General features: G+C 49.3%; 1 protein-coding gene across 3 annotated transcripts in view; it reads left to right on the top strand.

Moving 5' to 3' along the window:
* The window catches only part of Mylk (myosin light chain kinase), a 176,552-nt gene that overhangs the window by 79,238 nt on the left and 76,625 nt on the right, over positions 1 to 20,689 (top strand). For 2 of the 3 annotated variants that reach the window (XM_013114547.3, XM_021228014.2), the window contains exons 12-17: positions 3,304 to 3,441; positions 5,138 to 5,335; positions 5,943 to 6,192; positions 11,073 to 11,144; positions 11,598 to 12,688; positions 18,599 to 18,715. In XM_013114547.3, the coding sequence (XP_012970001.1) occupies positions 3,304 to 3,441; positions 5,138 to 5,335; positions 5,943 to 6,192; positions 11,073 to 11,144; positions 11,598 to 12,688; positions 18,599 to 18,715 (1,866 nt within the window). Of the gene's footprint in view, positions 1 to 3,303; positions 3,442 to 5,137; positions 5,336 to 5,942; positions 6,193 to 11,072; positions 11,145 to 11,597; positions 12,689 to 18,598; positions 18,716 to 19,083; positions 19,193 to 20,689 lie in introns of those variants that run through there. The other variant, XM_021228015.2, reaches the window with a different exon arrangement.

Genomic DNA, 20,689 nt, shown 5'->3' with positions numbered 1-20,689 from the left:
AGAGAGTGCCTTAAAAGATCAGTCTATAGACAATTGATATCTGGGGCTCTGGCCGCTGTGGGTTGTGCTACTCCTGAGGCTAGTGGTCCTGGATGGAATAAGAAAGCAGACTAAGCCAGCCTTAAAGAACAAACCAGTAAGCAACGTTCCTCCAAGGCCACTGTTTCAGTTCCTGCTTTGATTTCCTGTCCTGACATTCCCTGGTGATGGCGTAGGACCTGAGAGTTATAAGCTGAAATAAACCTTTTCCTTCCCAAGTTGGTTTTGATCATAGTGTTTTATCATAGCAGTAGAAACCTAAGACCAACTCTAGAGGACAGACACTCAGGCCTTAGATCCTGCAAGCTCCCAGTCCACCAGCCCTCATGCCCTTCTCAGCTCCTGGGGCAGGTTGCTAGGTACAGACGGGTCCTTAGACCCCAACAGCCAAGATCCACAGGGCACTGTGGCTTTGTTGAAGCCCCAGGCGAGGGAACAGGCAGTAGGGAGAACTGAGAGAGGCCTGGAAGAGCAGACGGCCACTGGCTGGAAGGCGAGCAAGCTTGAATTCAGTTGTTCCTGCAGCACCCGAAGGAATTCCAGCCCATCTGTATGGAGCTCCATGTTTTGGGCTGAGAGGCAGAGCAGGAACAGGGAGTCCTCCGGAGGGGGGAAACGTTTTGTCCTCGAGCCCTCTCAATCTGTGCAAGACAGGAAATTCCTCAACCCTCCGGAGGCAGCCAGCTTTCCTGACCCAGGCAACCCAGGCAGGGACATAAGGCAGAGTTGTGCCTTTCCAATACAGGCTCCCTAAGTCCACTCCCACAGCCTCCTGCCAAGACCCCTCCAGCAGCTGCACCCCATCAAAAGAGAATTCCTGAGATGGGGGCAGGGTGTCAAGAACCCCACCTGGTGGCCAGAGGTAGGATGGAGTTCATCCGTCTTAGCTGCTCTCGTGTGCCTACACCTCATCCTCATGCTGCACCAGCTCAGAGGCGGCTTTATCTGATCTTTATTCAACCCTTGTGGCCTCATCCTTTCACAGTCCCAGAGGCTGGACTGGGAGAGCTTTGCTTTCTGTGGCCACAGGTAAAAATTAACATGGTAGAGAAAACACCCTGGAAACTATCCCCAGAGTTCTAGAGTTGGAAAGGTTTGGAATTTGTTTCCCTATGGTGTCAGAGACCCAAAATACCCAAAATACTCCCTTGAAACTTGGATTTTTAAATTAGAGATATTCCAGTGTGCTCATGTGATTCCTGTTGTAACAAAATACCCGAAGATGGATACTTTGTAAAGAAGAAGCTTATCAGCCTGACGTTGGTGGCGCACGCCTTTAATCCCAGCACTCGGGAGGCAAAGGCAGGCGGATCTCTGTGAGTTCGAGGCCAGCCTGGTCTGCAAAGTGAGTTCCAGGACATCCTCCAAAGCCACAGAGAAACCCTGTCTCGAAAAACCAAAAAAAGAAAAAAAAAAGAAGAGGCTTATCTTAGTTCCCTCTTCCAGAGGTCAAACAGCATGGCACAGGTGTTTTCCAAGTCTTCATGAACGCTTCATGTTCTGTCATGTCGTAGCTAAGAAGCAGTAGAGTGCGTGCATATAATAGTGTGTGCTAAAGACAGACCAATGCAGTTTCCAGGCTCACTTTAAAGCACCCCACTCTCACATTAACCCATCTAGTTCCATGAGACCTGACTCACTCTTGAGAGAACTAATCCAGTATCCAATGAACTTTATCAATCTCTTGAGAAAGCCTTTAATCCCTTCATAGGGGTGGTGTCTACATGGCCCTATCCCATTCCCAGAAAGTCCCTTTCCAATGCCTCCATACTGAGAGTGAAATTTCAGTATAACTCTTAAGGATCATGTAGAATGCTTGCTTGCCTATCACCCTGAAATAGATATCCAATGCTTCAAACAAACAAAAATAATAATAATAATTTGATGCCATTCACCCTGAATTTTATTAAGTTCAAACCATTGCACCTGCCTTGCTAATCTTACGCTTTATAGTACCAGGAAAAAACAGCAAAAGGCTATGGGAGAGTATAGACACTGGGCCACCCGGGGCTTGTCCTGCATTGGAAGCAGACAGCACCTTACCTCCTGGAGATTGGCTAAAGGCAGCTTGGGGGAGGATGGCAAGAGTAGGGAAAAGCCCTTCTGTGAGTCTCTCCTTAGAGAGCTGAGTAGGGGGTGGACCATGCTCGCACCCAGAGAGCTGTGCTGGTCTTTAGCCTTAGCTAGCACACTGCCTTCATCCCTTTCCCAGATTTTGCTGAAGTATTATGAAAGTACAGTATGCTGCATGTATTTTAGGAGTGGAACTTAATGAGTTTGGCAGACAAGTTTATATCCATGAAACATTTACCCCGAACTAAAAAGTGAACATTTCTGTTTCTCTTAAGCATTCCTTAGTGCTCTTTTCTAATCCATCACCCACCTCCTGCTGCAGGCACCCACTGATGCTTTCTGGCTCTCCAGTCTGATGTAGGGGGTGGGCTGTAGAATGAATCCAAAGCCTTACACAGGTGAGCTACTGCTCACTCACTGAGTCACATCCCCCCCTGCAGTTTTGCTTTGTTTAGCTGAGGCATGAGCTTACCCTAAGCTGGCCTCAAACCCACCACTCTCCTGCCTCAGTCTCCTGAGTATAGGGATTATAGGTATGTGTCACCATACCCAGCTTTAGTTTATTTTTCAAAATAAAAAAGGAAGGAAATGGGCTTGGAAGTATAGGTCGGTAGTAGAGTATGTACTTATATATGAGATTCCAGATTTGATACCCAGCATCAAAAGAAGAGGTAAGAAGGGGGTGGAGGAGAAGAAAGAGGTTTGTTCTCTTGATAACTGTGTGTGTTGTACACATATATCATGTCTGGCAAGATTAAGAAGAAATCCAGCATTGTTTATTTCTGGGGAGACAGTGCCAGGGAGCAAGCAGGGTTGGAAGAGACACTCTACATAGACCCTTTGGCATCTTTTGAATTCTGCGCCATGTGAGTGAATCACTTAATTCAAAAGAGTAAGGAAACTTAAGAGGGAAAAAATCCTCATGAAGTTGCCAAGTGTGCGCTTCCTCCCTGAGGTTTTCCTGAGGAAGCAGAGCTTGTTTGCCCAGGACTCCATAGAACTTCATTTAGTCTCTACTGTCTGACAAGAGCATGGTCACATCAAGCAGTGACACGGGGCATGCCTTGTCCCCAGTCATCTCCAGGGCCTCCCAACATGCATGAGACCAAGCTTCAGCTCAGCTTTGCCATGTAGTGTGTTTGTTGGGTCTGTGAAAGAATGTTTCTCTCCCATTTTATTTCCACCACACAGAAAAGAGAAGTGAAGGAGAGAGGGAAAACCTTCTGCTCCCAGCTCCCAGCAAGCCGGTTGCACCCATCTTCCTGCAAGGCCTCTCTGATCTCAAAGTCATGGATGGAAGCCAGGTCACCATGACAGTCCAGGTGTCAGGTCTGTCCATACAACTCTCTCCTTGGGATGTGTAAGAGGGTGATCATGTGGCAATGGAGTATTGCTCCTAGATGCCCAGAAAATCATCAGAACCATCAGCAAGCGGTTCAGGGAAGTGGAGCCTCTTGGCTTATCTCTTCTGCTATCTGGGTAGCATTTTATAGATGGAGGGTTATATAATCAAGAGGAAGAAGATGGCTAAGATCAATGTGGCCAGTTCCAATGGAAAGTTTGGTGTCTTGTTTTTGTTTTTTTGGGTTTTTTTTTGTTTTGTACTTTTTTGTTTTAAAGAATCCCAACTCTTTTTTAAATTGGTACATATTCATTTTAGAAAATCATGAGTTTCATAATTACAATTTATTCAAAAGTATCATATACTTTCACTGTATTTGCTAATTACCTTTCCTCCCACCAGGCCCCCTCCCCCCCAAATAGCCTCCCCTCTATTTTTGAGTCTTTCTACTCTTAATCAATACAATGATTGAAATCTTAGCCAGAGCAGTAAGGCAAGAGAAAGAAATAAAAGATTGCAAGTAGGAAAAGAGGAAATCAAATTATCCAATTATAGTCAGTATAAGCCTATTCTTAAAAAACCCTAAAAATTTTCTAGAAAGTTTTTAAGTGGTGCAAAATGAACTTGTGTGAGGTCTCAAGTCTCAGAAGCCATCCGAGTCACTCTAGTAAAAGTCTAAGGTAGAAAGCAAATGATCAGAGATCCTTCTACAACAGGCAAAGAAATGTGGCTTGCACCCAAGCCAGGCTCTCCTCCCTTGCTGGGGATAGCAGAAGTTCACAAAGTCCCAGATCCACGCTCATGGCAGAGTAGACATAGGTGCTTTGAGATGCATCTGTGGTTCTCGGGTCCTACCAGTGCCTCTGAAAACTAGGAGGACCCACCTTGGCTTCCTAGTTCCTCTAGACTTGCAAAAGCAATAAAGATGACCTGTGACAGGACCTGAGGACTTGTCCTTGAAGAGATGATGATGATCCCTGTTCCTGGAGGATGAAGGCCTTTCCATGACAGTCCCAGACAGAGGCTGTGTCTCTTCCACATTTACCAAGCCAATTGGACGTCTCATTGATGTCCACTTGGAAGAGATAAGAGTCACTCTGCACCTGGCCTCCGTACATGTGTCTGACCCATGCAGACAAATGGTCACCTGTTCACTCTCAAGTGTCCCCAGGGGCCTTGCTCCTCTGGAGCAGAGCCTCATGGTCAGCTTTTATATCTAATGAAACCCTCACATGGCCATTGATCTGTACCCCCAACACATTCCAGAAGCATAGGCTGGTGCTGCTACCCACCACCAGCTGTGTTTAGAAACCTTCTGCAAGCTGGGGTCCTGAGACTACTTTTGTGTGTTGGCCCAGTGCTTACAGTTCTTCCTGGTCTGCAAGGGAGCTGCCTCGGAATTGTCATCGCCTGCACGTGGGGTTTCCATGTGAGGCAGTGCAGCGCAGAGAGCATCTTCAGGCTTGGGTGTTCTTTTTGCGCTACATGCCATCCTGTGGGCAGCCAGCGAAGTTTAGATAGACTCAGTCATTTCTCTTAACAGTCCTACAAGGCAGGTCATGTGAAGAAACTGAGGCAGAGACGCTGCTAGCATGTTTAGCCCAGTGTTAGCATGTTAAATGTGCAGTTGCTTCCTCACTAGGGAAGTCCTCTCACAATTTTCTGTTGCTACTCTCTGCTCAGGAAACCCACCCCCAGAAGTCATATGGCTCCACAATGAGAACGAGATCCAGGAGTCAGAGGACTTCCACTTTGAGCAGAAAGGTGGCCGGCACAGCCTGTGTATCCAGGAGGTGTTCCCGGAGGACACGGGCACATACACCTGTGAGGCCTGGAACAGTGCCGGGGAAGTCCGCACCCAGGCCATACTCACTGTGCAAGGTGAACCTCAGCTGCTTTGGGTGCATGGGGGAACAGCTTCTGCAAAAGCCAGAGGTATGGGAAACACAGGAGACTGCTCTGGTAGCCTCAGAAGCAGTCACTGCCTCCACCTCAAACTCTTGCAGAGTGGGGCTTCCGTCCCAGCTTTCTGAAGTCCCAGTTCTCTCTGGGGCTGCTGCTAAACTGAATGATAATATACTCAATTTGGTACTGATGGTTTAGGATATGGATTACACATTTTTTGAGTCCTTATTCCTGTAGAAGCCTCCTTTTTAAGAGGAAAGGTGAGATAAACACATGCAGTGAGCAACAGTTCCCAGCAGTCTCATTGGATGGAGATCATGAGCACCCAGCCTAGGACTCCATGCTGTCAGGGCTCGCTGCCCTGGCTTTGGCTTACATACATTCATATTAACATTATCCTCTGGTAACACAACCAAGGCAGATTTTCAAGAAGTATGTTTTGTGTCTGCATCCCCACCTTCTGGACCACTTACTCTTTGGTAACAATGTCTTCCCACCCTTTGCCATCATAGAGAATTCAGTGAGTGCCAAACTCTGTGCTGAAGGACCTCCATGTCTGTTTTTCTCCATTGCCTACTTTCAGAGCCTCATGATGGCACCCAGCCCTGGTTCATCAGCAAGCCACGTTCAGTGACAGCCTCCCTGGGCCAGAGTGTCCTCATCTCCTGTGCCATAGCTGGAGACCCCTTCCCTACTGTGCACTGGCTCCGCGATGGCAAATCCCTCTCCAAGGATAATGGCCACTTTGAGCTGCTACAGAATGAGGACGTGTTCACCTTGGTTCTAAAGAGCGTGCAGCCCTGGCATGCCGGCCAGTATGAGATCCTCCTCAAGTGAGTCTGCACGTTCCACCAGCCTTCCTCATTCCCTTCTCAGACTCCTGACTCCTGGGCTGGGACTGGGAAGCCAGAGGAGACAGCAGCTGATGCAGGCTCAGTGTGGTTACCATGCCATCGAAGAGAACAGGCCCTGATGGAGAGTTCTTCCCTTTGAGCTCAGTTCCCCAGGAGCCTCTCACATTACATATTGACTTGGCCCATTATGTGGTGTATGCAGAACATGAAAGATGTAGAAATGTGAAGCAGGCCTGCTAGCTCACATCTTAGTCTCTCAGCATTTGGGAGGCTGAGTCAGAGGGTCATGGTGAACTTGAGGCCAGCATGGACTGCAAAGTTATACCCTCTCTCAAGAGAGAAGTGGCCAAGAAAGAAGGTCTGGGTTAAAGGTAGAAATACAGGAGGATGGAGGTTAAAGGGGATGTATTGGTGTTAGGTATTTGTTGCTATGTAACAAATTACCCCAAACTTAACAACTTAAAACTTTACTATCTCACAGTTTCTGTGGACTGATGTGCTAGCAAAGTCTCAGGGTGGAGCAAGGGCATCGTGTCCTGGAGTCGCAGAGCACACATGTCGTGATCCTTCTGCGCCTCCTCATTGCAGCCACTCGTATTCAGTCACAGGGACTCCACACATGACTGTTTATCTAGTCCTAGACATAACCTTAGTGGGTGCCTGACTACTTCATGACTCCCTTCCTGAACTTTATCAATTCCCCATGCTGAGCCCATCATGTTCATCGGGATCAGTTCTGTAAGCCACGTGCCAAGGTGTTTGCTGTGATGAAGGATTGTGCCTACAATAATTATGAGCATATGCTTTTTGCTTACATCAGCTAGCTGTTGCTACATAATAGACCACCTCAGATACTGAAGTGCATTAAAAAAACCTTTAAAAAGAAAGCTATTCTTTCTGAGAAATCTTTGGGTCTATTTGGAAGTTATGCCCATATGGGCAGAGCTCTGTGGATCTGAACCAAATAAAGGACCCTCTTACAGTTATCTGTTACCATCAGCCACACACCTAGAATATGTTAACTGACTTTGCCTTTATGCTTGACTTCATTTTTACCAGGGGGACAAATCTGCCTGATGGGAGCCTACACCCTTGCTCACTAGGTCAGTACTAGAGCAGAAACTGACTTGATGCGACAATACTTTCTGATGAAGGAACAGTACTTTGAGATGGTACTTGTATCAATCAAGCTAGATATCCTATAAGAGATGGAGTTTTTTTTAATGTGAGATTTTGTTTGGTAGGTTTGGTATTGGATACAATTTCATATTTTCCAGGTAGCCTCAAGCTCAATATAGATAACTTTGAACTCCTGATTATTCTGCCTCCATCTCCTGGCTTTTTGTGAGTTTTTTAAAGACTTATTTATTTATTATGTGTACAGGGTTCTGCCTGCATGTGTGCCTGCAGACCAGAAGAGGGCACCAAGTCTCACTACAGGTAGTTGTGAACCACCATGTGGTTGCTGGGAATTGAACTTAGAACCTCTGGAAGAGCAGGCAGTGCTGTAACTGCTGAGCCATCCCTTCAGCTCCCTTTTGTGAGATTTTTGAAGCAAAAAGAAAGACTGAGTCCTGGCCAGTGAAAAAGGACGTGGCTGTTAAATGAGCCGAGAAAGAAGGGGGTAGAGGGCACAAAGCGAAGGGCTATAAGAAGTTTGGCAGACCCTTAGAGGAAGTTACCCTGGAAGGGCAAAAGGCAGACTGTCTGGGACCATTTGGGGACAGTCATAAAATGTAGACTATCCCAGCTGGACAGGAATGCAGAAATTATCTAGCCTTCTCATCTAATAATGAGGGACACTAAGGTCTCAGGTCACTGACTTGCTCATGGCCACAAATTGAGCCTAAGTTCGAGCCCTTGTCTTTTGATTTCAGTCAGATGTTCTTGCATTCCTACAGCCTATCAATGGGAGTGTCTTTCCATGCACTGGCAATTAGGAGACCTGGAATTCATGCTGGCCTGTACACCCATGCATTCTTTGCCCTTTTCCTCCCAAAGTCTGAATTTCTCATTCCTCCAGGAGGCCACTGCCATGGTGTTGGCTCTGTCCCCAGCAAAAATGGAGTAAGTTAGTGGAAAGTTCTCCTGAGGAGTGCATGCCAGGCCTGCCAAGGACTTTGTTCCCTCTCACTTTCTTTGTCCTGACAGAAGTCAGATCTAGCCCATGGAGGAGGAGGGCCATTCAAGAAGGAAGGCTGGGTGACTGGAAGGAAACCAAGGCGTCTGATCTGTTTCTCTAATATGGAGTAGTAGATGTGGGTGAATTTTGACTTTCCCTTCCCTTTGCAAGCTCTCATCAAGAGAAGAGCTAGCAGTAAGTCAATTCCAAATTCCAGCTGCAATGTTAGAGAACCCATCTATCCTTTACCTTTGTATATAAAATCATTCTATACATGGGTGATTTAGGGTAGGATACAACAGAAGGCTTCTAACCAGAGCAAGAGCTTCTTATACGGGGTCAGGAAAGGGGAGCCAAAGCTCTCCATGCTTGTGGCAAGTGCAGCATGCAGAGTGACTGCTGTGTCCTGTGTGGCAACACCAGGGCAGGACTTCAGTCTCTGCCCACGTTTGTAATGGAGTGTGGGTAATATTAAAGCTGTCTCGAGATGCTGTTCCCATTGGCTGGTAGATGATCCCAGTCAAGAGTCTGTCTGAGCTTTGTAGGCTCCGGAATAACTCAGGACTTGCCCTAAAGGCCAGTAAAGGTTTGAAGTTTAGGCTTTAGGAATAGTTACCCCAGTAGCCCAGTCATGGTGTCCCGCTACTCTGCCACCTCAACTGTCTAGAGACTTCTGGTGAGGTTTGGCAGTAGGTGGAGCCAGAGGCCCTGGGGACTTGATCTTTGTATGTATTCTCCACCATGGGGACAGATCATGATGATGACAGGGGCCCTTACTTGTTTCCTTCCATGGGGAGCAAGCAGCTCAACTCTCTGACTCACAGCCTGGGAGTGTGGGTAAAGTGGGGCCATCCAGTTGGAGTTTGCTCCTGATCTCTACACCTGGGTTTTGTCCTTATGACAAGAGGACACTCAGTGAGGACATGCGGAAAAGAGTTACCAAGTAAACATCCATTGGTCATCTTGCTCTGTCCTATGCCAGCATCAGGCATGGACCAGTGTGAAGCAGGGAAAGGCTGGCCTAACACTGCCCAGTGACTGGCAGAATCAGGGCCCCAGGGATCATGCTCACAGCCTGGCACTAACAGTTGCTTGGTAAGTACAGGTATAGCCTGGACTCTTCAGGTTCCTTGAGTTGGTAGCTTCAGAGAACGTGGGCCTGGAAGAAGGGACAAACTAGAGAGGCTGACAGGAGAGAATGAAAGAGCTGAGGGATCTACATAGGCATAGCTTGGGGTAACGCAAAGGCAAGAGGCAGGGCAAAGGAAGAAGCCCGAACAGGTGAGAGAGGCCTTGACGGGAGCAAATAGATCTTCCCTAGTTTCACAAGGATCCCTCCCCAAGAATAAAGAGCAAACCCACAGACCCTGAGAGCAGAACCACAATGTAGGCTGCTAGCTTCTTTCCACAAGGAAGTACCAGACAAAATGAGATAGGCATACTACAGTGGCATCAGGAGGCATGAGCACATATTCCCAGATTCGAGATGTAGGTTCCTACCCAGTGGACTTATGTGTGAAACACACGAAGGTCCCAGAGCAAACTGGTTCTGATGAACAGTGTAGGACCTGCATGCAGGCCGTGAGTCTTGTATGTAGGTAGATCCAGGTCCTGGCCCTTGTCTCTGCTAGTCAACTCTGTTTGTTTAGGCACATTATTTAATCTTCAGATACTCCATTGTCTTAGAAGAACAGTGCTTCCTCTAACCTGTTAGAACTGCAGATGGAATGAGGTGGGTTATTGTAAGGAAGAGGTTCTAAAGCTGACAGATGCTGTGTCTGTCATAGGATATTAGCATCTAGGGGACTGAATGGGACCTGAGAGTCCTGGCACGGCCTTGCATAATCTGCACAGCCTCCTGTGCTTGGCTACACTCTCTAAACTTAGCTGGCATGTTGTAGAGAACAAGACAAAGTGTGTGGCAGTCGTGAGGACCAGACCGTTCTGGATAAACACAGCCCTAGGAATGGTAGGATTTACCCATTTAATCCCCAGACTTGCCCCTTCCCTAAACGTCACTTTAAAACGCCAGCAGAGGGCAGCCTCGGAGGCTGGAGGACTGATCTGTTTTAAATCCACCTTTAGCCACTCAGCCCCTGCCTGAGAAGAGGGGCCTCAACATGCACCCCTGGAGGCTGAAAAGTCCTATGATTGTAAAGAATCCAGAGCCCTCCCCACTTGAAGGAGGAAAAGAAAGGGCCACCCATGTTGGGAGACACGCTTGTTAGGTTTTTAACAGGGAACAACATCGCATGTTCCAGTTGATGAGGGAAGGCTGGATCTGTTTTCAAGGAGAATTCAGCCACTGGGGAAGGAACTGTCATTCTTCAAGGGAGTAAGGGATCAGATCACAGGGCATCTGGGCAGGGCCTGTCTGTATAGACCAGCGGCTTCATCACAGCCCCCAGCAGCCGTTATTCTTGGACTGGGTGATCGATTGATAGTGTTGAGAAAGGATTTCCACTTGTACATGCTGCTGTTCCAAATAGTTCTTTTCCTCCCCCTTCTTTCTAATCCAGAACTATAAAACTAAGGTTGACCACAGAGTGAGCGCTCTACCCTAAATCTAAGTCTGGATGCCACAGCTAAGCCCTAGGCCTCCTTCTTCCCGGATGGTCCATCAGCCCATGACCAAGTCTACACTTGCCTTGCTCTCTCTCCTTACAGCCCTGGGCTGAATAGGTCCTTTGCCCAGGGAGCCTCATAGCCCTCATTGTACTGTCCTTGACTTCATCAGGAACCGGGTTGGCGAGTGCAGTTGCCAGGTGTCACTCATGCTGCAAAACAGTCCCACCAGAGCCCCACCACGGTGAGTGCCCCCAGGGAGTTGCCTGGCCAGCCCCCTGCACCCGCTACCCTCCTCCTGGCCCTGAAGCATGGGATTGTTTGTGTCCTCCTACTGAGGCTACCAGAGCCAAAGGGAAAGATTGGAAGGGGATGAAGGAGGGAGGGCAGGGGAAGGCAAGGGGGGTGGTGTGTGTTTCTTTTTCTTTCTTTTTTTCTTTTTCTTTTTCTTTTTTTTTTTTTTGCACACACCCTTATAAGGCTACTGAAGTCATTACCGATATAATAAACCAACTAGGCAAGTGAGCGCCTCTCACCAATGTTCCCTTCTATAAACACAGCCTGGCCAGCCCCCACGTCCCCTTCCCCCTCCTCTCTGCCCTCCGCCCTCAGGGATTTGCTCTCCCCTGACGTTTCTGCCTTACCCAGCCCCTTTTCCTCTTGCTACTTTCCCTTTTTCCTTCACTGGTTGCTGCAGGGGGCGGGAGCCTGCCGGCTGTGAGAGCCTCTGTGGTGGTGGAGGAGTTGGTGCTCATGGTGATGGTGACCATGATGGGACCCTGAGGCCTGGCTGGCCAGCAAGAGGGCAGGGTTGGCCAGAGGAGGAAGACGGAGAAGACGTGAGGGGGCTGCTGAAGAGACGGGTGGAGACCAGGCTGCACACAGAAGAGGCTATCCGCCAGCAGGAGGTGGGGCAGCTGGATTTCCGTGACCTCCTGGGAAAGAAGGTGAGCACCAAGACTGTATCAGAAGAAGACCTGAAGGAGATCCCAGCTGAGCAGATGGATTTCCGCGCCAACCTTCAGCGGCAAGTAAAGCCAAAGACAGTGTCCGAGGAAGAGAGGAAGGTGCATAGCCCCCAGCAGGTTGACTTCCGCTCTGTCCTAGCCAAGAAGGGGACACCTAAGACCCCCATTCCTGAGAAGGCCCCACCTCCAAAAGCTGCCACCCCAGACTTCCGCTCAGTGCTGGGCAGCAAGAAGAAGTCACTGGCAGAAAATGGCAGCAACAATGCTGAGGTCTTGAACGTCAAGGCTGGGGAAAGCCCCACGCCTGTAGGCAACACACAGCCAGGTGGGGTCCTGAAACCCATAGGTAATGCCAAGCCGGCTGAGACCCTGAAACCCACAGGTAGTGCTAAGCCTGCTGAGACCCCGAAGCCTGTAGCCAATGCCAAACCTGCTGAGACTCTGAAACCCACAGCCAATGCACAGCCTGCTAAGTCCCTGAAACCTGTAGGCAATGCTCAGCCTACTGAGACCCTGAAGCCCATGGCCAATGCCAAGCCTGCCGAGACCCTGAAACCAGCTGGGAAAGAAGAACTCAAGGAGGTTAAGAATGATGTGAACTGTAAGAGAGGGCATGCCGGAGCCACAGGCAATGAAAAGCGACCCGAGAGCCAAGGCTCGGCCCCAGTCTTCAAGGAGAAGCTACAAGATGTCCATGTGGCAGAAGGGGAGAAGCTGCTACTCCAGTGCCAGGTGACCTCTGACCCACCGGCCACTGTCACCTGGACACTGAATGGAAAGACACTCAAGACCACAAAATTCATCATCCTCTCCCAAGAAGGTAAATGAGGGTGAGGGTGGGAAAGTTGGGGAGCCTGTGTCTACCTGGGTCACTGTCAAAGCGTGAAGCTGCAGTCTTCTTGGTGGTTACTTGTAGCCATAGCCTGAGTTGGAATAGCCATCGCTTTCCCTCCATCTTACAGGATGGGCTCCCTGTTGAGGGGCCTTGGTGCATACATGGCCCTACTGTGGGTGAGAGTTGGCTTTCTGATCTGTGCAGTACATGCTGTGCCTTGGTGTCTGTCTGGCAGAGCCTTCTCTGGCATCCTACCCAGAGCCCCTGTGAGAAGACCTAGGACTGAGTTGTGCAACATCCCCCCACCCTCATGGAGAGAGCTATGCTTGCAGACTGGGAGAGGGGGCTCCTGGAGCTGAGGTCAGCTGCGGGCCCTGAGCCCATTACTGACTGGGAAGCATTATTTGAGTTTAGGAAACAGTGTTTGACGGCATGCTGGCATTGAAGTAGGGGCTGGCATCAGCATCAGCTCAGTCTTGAGAACATTGTAGGTCTGAAGGGACCCGTGGGCAAACCAAACACTCAGCACAGCCCGATGGCCGCACTCAAATGGGACAGAGCTGCTTGCTTCCTAATTTGGATGAGACTTTCGTTTGCTGGTGTTTCACATTCTTGGATGGGGGGTGGTGCAAGTCCTGTCACCTATGGCCTTTAGGGCTTTGGAGTTCTCCGATAGGCCGGTTTGCACCAGAGAAACTGGGAGCGAGAGGAGAGTTATCCCCTTGGCATGCTTTATTGATCTTTTACATGTATTTATTGTGTCTGTGTGTGTGTTTGCATGTGGGGAGGGGTGGGAGGGGAGAAAGGAAGGGAGGGTTTGATTGATTGTGAACATGGCCACACCATGCCATGGTACATGTGTGGAGGTCAAATCACAACTTGTGGAGTTGGTTCTTTCCCTCCACCGTGTGTGTCCCCTGGAATCAAACCCAGGAGGTCATGTTGGGTGGCAAGCACCTTTACCTGCTGCTGAGTCACCTTTCAATCCCTCAGTGTGGTTTAAGGCATTCCCCATCCCAAGGCCTGCCACGAACTCCTAGGTCAGACAGCATCCCATAGTCCACTAGGGCGGATAGTGGAGGGACTGGGTCTTGCCTGAGCTAGAGCTGATCCTAGTGGATCATGAAGAAGTTCCAAGGATGAGGCATGTGCCCTTGAGGGGCAGAGGACGGTCTCTGCAGAGGCTGAGTGGACAGGTCTTAGCTCATGCCAGTGCACTGAGAGGCCAGCCCCTTCTTCCCTCCTCTGTCTCCAGCTATCCTCTGGTCACTCCCTCTCCACCCACTCTCCCCTCATCCCAGTTGTCCACCTCCAAAAACCTGGAAGGGAGCATTTGCAGATAGCAGTGTCCTTGACCCTTACTCCACGGTTCAGAGAGCTAATCCAGAGGGACAAAGATGTGTGGAGCCTGAATGCTGAAGGACCAAAAGGCAAAGTGGAATTTCTTTCAGTAGAGAAAGATGGTGTTATCTTCTGCTAATGTGTTGACACAGTAACTTTTTCACATGGATGTCCCCAGATTGGTAGGGTTCTCCAGAAAGTATCTGCTCCCATGTCTTTTAGTTCTACGTCTATGATGTTCACGCGCACACAGGAAGTCTTAGGGCCACTGCGGTGGGGGTGAGAAGTGTGTGACAGTCCTCCCTGTTGCACCCAAGGGCCTCCCTCAGCCTCCCTCACTCAAACAAACTGGAAAACTTGACCAGGGGTGTTTCCCAGGTCATCATGTCCAGTGGCCTCTCTGGGCAGGAATGGGGACAGCCACCATCCTGGGACGTGTAATGATAGAATTCTGCACAGTACTGTCCAAAAGTACATCAACCTCAGGGAAATTGGGCTTCAAACAGTGGTGAAGGTGGCAGTTTCCAAAGTCAAAGCCTCCAATGGCCACTTACAGACCATCTGTTCAACTGAACAGTGTAAGACAGGCCTCAGCCTGACCCCAAAAGTGTTCCTGGGCCACAAGCCACTGCCTTTCTTATGCCTGGGTTTCTTGGAGTAGGCTACAGAGCAGAGATGTAAGCAATGGCTTCGCCTTCCAAAGGGAAGGACTGAAATCCTCAGCGACAACAGAAATGTTGACCAGGCCAGCACAAGAAGAAAGACTGCGGGGGGGGGGGGGGGGGTGGCGGCGAAGGAGCAGGTTCCAAACAATATTCTCAGTATTTCAGAGTAAGAATATCTTGTTTACATCAGTTGAACACCGCATCCAAATGCCATCCTAGACATCTCATGCTTTCTGACCACTTCTCACACTACTGGGTACCTTTCTAACAGAGAAGTTAAGTGAATTGCTCAAGGTAACAGAGCTGGGATTTTAATTCACATAGTTGAGATTTTTGTGACTAGACAAAAACCTTGAAAGACAGGTGCTACCCTATATTTGCCAAGTTTCTGGTCTTTTCTCTGTGACAGAAGGAGCAGACTGTGATATGAGCCTCCTTGCCACAGTTAAGGGGAGAATCCTTGTCCTCCAGATGCCAGCACTACCTCCTATGCCTGCACTCACCAAGTCTTAAGAGGGGTTGTCAGGGGGAAGTGCATCTAGTGCTTATCAGCTGTCAGTCATCTATCTGGTCCAGGAAGGCAGCCAGGTGGCCAGAGGTGAGATGAATCTGCTCCTAGTAGATCTGGCACAGAGAACATAGGCTCGCTATTATACAACTGTTGGAACAAAGCACCTCAGAGTGGATTTGAGGGGAGTTGTTATAAGCTAAGGAAAGGAATGACTGGTGGGAAAGTCCCTGGCCTCCCTCAGAGCCCAGAAAGCAGACTAGACTTGGGCAGCAGGGAAGCCAGCAGTAGGTGGTCCCTGTACAGGGCTTGGAGCACTGAAGGCTGGCTGCTTGCAAATGAGCCTATCTGGGCTGGCCATAGTGACTTGGCCCTGATTTCAGCCCACATCCTGTCAGGGAACATGTCTAAAAGCAACAGAGAGCCACACAGGGGAGATTTGGGAGTGAGGAATGCTACAAACAAAAGTTGGGTTTTAAGGGCTCTGACTGACTTCAGTATGGAGACTGCTGAAGACGTTAGGGGGTATGGTGATAAGGTCCACACTGCCACAGTGAACATAGCTACAGAGGGAAAGAACCCAGTGCAAGAAGTACAGACATCTGCTATAAAACTTGTGGCTTGACTCGAAGGGCAGGGTGATGGCCTGGGCTGGGGGGGGGGCGGTGGTGGTGGAGCGGACTGAGTGTTCTTGGGCCGCAGGGATGATATACCTGGAACTCAGTCGGTGTTTGAGGGGACGAGTAGGGGAAGGACAATGCCTGTCTTCCTATCCCCCAGCACCTCCACACCCCAACCTCTGACTGCACTGATGCCCATCCTGTCACTCTCCCCCTCTATCAAGATTCACTTCCTCCAAGATAGCTTCTTAGATTCCTGTCACCTTAGTCAGGAGACACTCACACTCCCTCGTTGTACCCAATCAATACATGGATTTCTGAGCTCCCACTGCTAGAGAATGCCTGGGTATGCATGGGGGCTTCTCTGCTGGGCTCCAGAGCCTGCAGGACAGGGTTACACACACCCCACTAAGTGTGGAGGAGCTCCTGAGAAGAGATATGACAGCCATTGGTGGGATTGACCATTAGGCAAGTCTTGGAGGGTCAATAAGTGGAAGTGGTCTTCCTCTTCTGGCACCCAGAGCTGTGGGATGTGTGTGTTCAGGGGACCATCAGCTGGGCCTGCCCTCCAGGGACAGGCACCTGTCTTGGCTATAGCGATGACTCTCAAGTCCAGGCAGGGCTGAGGTAACAATAAAAGGGCCTTTATCTTCTTGTTTTGCTTCCTGCCTCCAGGCTGGGCTTCCCCTAGCAAAACACTTCTCCCAGTCTAGTAATGACGCTTTGTTGATGTTGCTATTATCAAGAGATGATTCATTTTTAATTGTCTTCAGGGTGGAATCTTATGAAGGCTTTTTCAATCTTGTATAAATTCATCCTTGTACAAATTATGTAGCACCTATTGTACATACAAGGCATTAATTATATACAGTACCTTTGCTTGTATAGAATCCGTTTGAAGAACACAGAATTATCTATTTCTTTCTGTCTAGAAACAGATCTTTTTCAAAAATACATATTAATATATATTATTGACCTTGCCTTGCATAGATCCTTCCAAATAACCTGCTATGGAAATACCCTCTGTCATTCAGCATCTCAGCTGCTTTTTGTTGCTAGCATTGGGGACAGGAGTGTGATTCAACAGTGGCCTTGAGATGGGCTTTGCAATCAGTGAGTCAGATGCCTGGGGAAGCCCAGGAAAGGTGTAGCTAGAGCTATGTCCTTAGGGGTGGCACAGAGGACACTGTTCCCAAGGAAGGGACCCCAGGTGAGTGACAGTGTTGGCCAGTGCCTACTGGGAGGGCAGGTCAGGTAGGCTTTCAGAATAACCATGAGCTTCCAGGGATGCAGGCAACCTCCAGCCCCAGTCCTAGCCCCCCTTCTATCCCTTCTCCTCACCCACTCAGAAAAGGGAATATCTGGGGGGGCGTTCTTCAATCACAGAAGAGTGACTCCCCATCCAGAAGGGGCTCTTGACAGAGCTCCTGATGAACCACTCAGTGGATTCCTGCTTCCCATTCCCCTCACTCCTTCCCAATACTCCCTACCAGGCTGAGGCCTAAAAAAAAAAAAAAAAAAAAAAAAAAAAACTGCTGGGAAACAGTTTTCTTCTGGAGGTCAAGAATGAGCCGTCCCACAGGAAATACCAGATTCTTCATCTGGGGTGGCCAGCCTCCAGCCTGCCCCGTCTTCTTCCAACCCTAGGATGCACGTGGCCATGGCCAAGCTCTGCTGGGGCCTTGGAGAGCTGGGAAGAAAGGTGGGCTCCTGTCCACTGCCCTTCTAGCCATTGCACCGCTATCTCCTGGGTCTCTCATTTAAGTTTCAGGCCAAAGGCAGCCAGGGAACCAAAATGTGAAAACAACAACATAAGCAAAACAACAACAGCAACAGTTTATGAAACAGGGGTATAACTTGGCGATGGGGAAATGGAATCTGTCCTCCCAGACCAGGGAAATTCAGAGGTGGTTGGGTTTCTTCTGAGCCTTGACTTTCAGGCCAGGGGTCTTCCTGACATCCTCCTGCCCACCCAGATGAATGGAATAGCTGCCCCCCACTACCCGGTCCCTGCGCCTCCCAGTTCTTACTCGCCTGCTAGACTTAAATCCTTTCCGTTGTAGTTGGGAAGACATGGTGGCCCATTGCCTTCCCCAGGGAAAGACCCAGTGAGGCCTGTTCAGGAGCTGGTAGGAGGGAGGGGACACAGATCAACTGTGCTGCCCTGAAAAACAGTGTAGCCTTTCCACCTCGCCAGCCTGGTGAGTGGAAATGCTGTAGGCCCCATTGATGCTATCCTTGTTCTCTCTGCTCTGTTTCCTGGTGTCAGCTTGGTATGGCCATAAAACGGAGCAGGAGGGAAGTACATCACAGTAAATGCTTTTTTTTAAACCCCCTTTACCAAGCAGTTTCCCCAACATCACTGTTAGGTGACTCCTTCTTGGCTACTGTCCCCAGGAGACTGCACCTGGCTCCTTATGCTCTGTGAAAGGGGCAGGCCATGCTCGTCTTCCTCCTCCTCTTCCTCCTCTTCTTCTTATTTCTCCCTCCCCCTTCCCCTCCCCCTCTTGCTCTGTGCAGCTTCCTAAAAGAGCCGCCCAGTGGGGGAGGGGTCCTGGAGGACTTATCAGAAATCTACTCTTTTGGAGTAGGTTACCAATGGAGAGTTTGAGGATTCAGAGAGGAGAGAGCCAAGTTCCCACCTGGCCTCTGCTCTTGGATTCTGAGGAGGGGCTTGTAAAGACACCTCCTGTGCTCCAGATACCAGCGTAGGTACTGTGCCCTACCTGGTCATTCACTGCGTTTCCTGTTCTCCCTCCAGGCTCACTCTTCTCTGTCTCCATCGAGAAAGCACTGCCTGAGGACAGGGGCTTGTACAAGTGTGTAGCCAAGAACAGCGCTGGCCAGGCAGAGTGTTCCTGCCAAGTCACTGTGGATGGTAAGTCACGCTTGCCCATTGCTACCTCACAGGGCCCATCTCTTGGCCCCTTCTACATCTGAATGACCCCCACCCCCAAATAGTCTCCAACCTTACTTCAACATTCATTTGGTGAGACTTGAGCTACCTTAAAAAAAAAAAAAGAAGAAGAAGACAAGTCAAGAAGGGAAGTGACAACCTCACCTTGATTACTTGATTGCCCACATGCCTTCTTCCTGTATCTCTAGCCAGGAAGAAGGGCTGTTGACCTTCCCCTCCCCTCCCAGTCCAGACCTCCACACCCAGAACCTTCTGGGCAAGGAAGCCGGGCACAAGGGCACCAACAAGAGAAAGGACACACCCACAGGAAAATGACTGAGTATTTGACAGACCACAGCAAGCAAGTGTGTAGAGTGCTGGTGCACAGGCCGCTGAGGGGCCTGGGCCTGAGGAGGGAGCTGAGTGTGAGCTGAGTGTGCAAGGGACCTCCAGGAGAAGGTGAGTCAGGCTGAGGATGGGGAGACAGGAGGACAGGGCAAAAAGAAAACATGACAGTAAGACAGCAGAGAGAAGGGAGGAGAAGTAGGAGAGAGAGAGGGGGAGACAGAGAGAGAGAGAGAGACAGAGACAGAGAGAAAGAGAGGGAGGGAGAGAGACACACACACAGAGATAGAGAGACAGAGGCAGAGAGAGACACAGAGAGAGAGAGGGAGAGAGAGACACACACAGAGAGGGAGGGAGAGAGAGACACACACAGAGAGAGGGAGAGAGAGACAGAGAGACAGAGACACACACAGAGAGAGACACACATACAGAGAGAGAGAGAGAAAGAGAGAGAGAGACCCCTTAGGAGTATGCAGTTCTCCAACCCAGGAAAGGGCAAGGCCCAGCAGGGTGTATGCATTTGTGTCTCTTTCCTCCCTCCATGAGGAACGTGGAGCCTGGGAACTGAATGAACTTTGTGATAGTTTAACTACCAACCTCACTATCATCTCTCCCTGTCATCATAGCCAGCATTAGCAAACCCTACCAGGACCGCTGCAGGACTTTCAGCCCAGTGCCTTCTCTTTGTGAACCCAGTGCCTTTTCTTTGTATTTTCATGCTTGACTGGAAATGTCTGAAGAGGTAGTTTTGGGAAAACAGTTTCTTGCCCTGGAAATGCCTGCTTAATAACCGTCAGTAACATGTCAAAAGCTGGTGTCCAAATAAGGCATCTGGAAGAACAGCTTTGTTGTTCTGGCTCTCGAGTTTGATTGCTTTAGTCCTGAAATCCTAACCTGTTTTATGGCCATCCCACAAAATGGAGAGTCTTTGTCCTTGCTCTGGATTTCATAACCCTCCTTCCTGGTCACAAAACAGAGATCTGGGGTACATAATAAATGGGAGAAAAGATGGGGTGTCTTCTAAAGGAAAGTGTCTTTTGAAAACACACAACTGCAAAGGAAATTAAATAGTTCCTAGCCAAAAAAAAAGATGCTGATATGGTATGAGTAACCTAGGAATGACTTTCTAGGAATGACTTTCTCACAGGGCCTGCCTCTGAGGAAGTAGATCTCATGGGCTGGGGTTCATGGTCAACTCAGATGCATGCTGTGTGTCACCTGCCTGTCAACACCTAGGTTAGGGTTCTGCTGGTCTCTGTCCAGGTGGTACCTTCCGGGAAACTGATTTCTAACTGCCCCTCTGTGGCCAGACTGCTAATGAAGTTATCTGCTTTTGAAACCCCTGGCCTCTTGAGCTTTTTACACAGCGAGCTACAGGCAAGAGAGCAATTTGTCCTCCTTATCTGCACAGTGTCAGCACCTTTTCCAGATTTGTTTGCAAAGGGCAATTTCCTTTTCCCTTGCACAACATATTCAGGAGGCTTTGTTTGCTTTGGTTTTTGTTTGTTTGTTTGGGGACTCGTTCATTCTGCAACTTAAGAGACTCTGTTTGCTGAGGAGGTGTGCTGAAAGACGCTTTGCTCTCTTTGCTGATCTAGATGACGGCTATCA

This window comes from Mesocricetus auratus, unplaced genomic scaffold (assembly GCF_017639785.1).
Source record: "Mesocricetus auratus isolate SY011 unplaced genomic scaffold, BCM_Maur_2.0 Super-Scaffold_100008, whole genome shotgun sequence".
Classification (NCBI taxonomy): Eukaryota; Metazoa; Chordata; class Mammalia; order Rodentia; family Cricetidae; genus Mesocricetus; species Mesocricetus auratus.
Note: the sequence above shows the minus strand (reverse complement) of the source record. Positions and strands in the feature narration are given on the sequence as shown.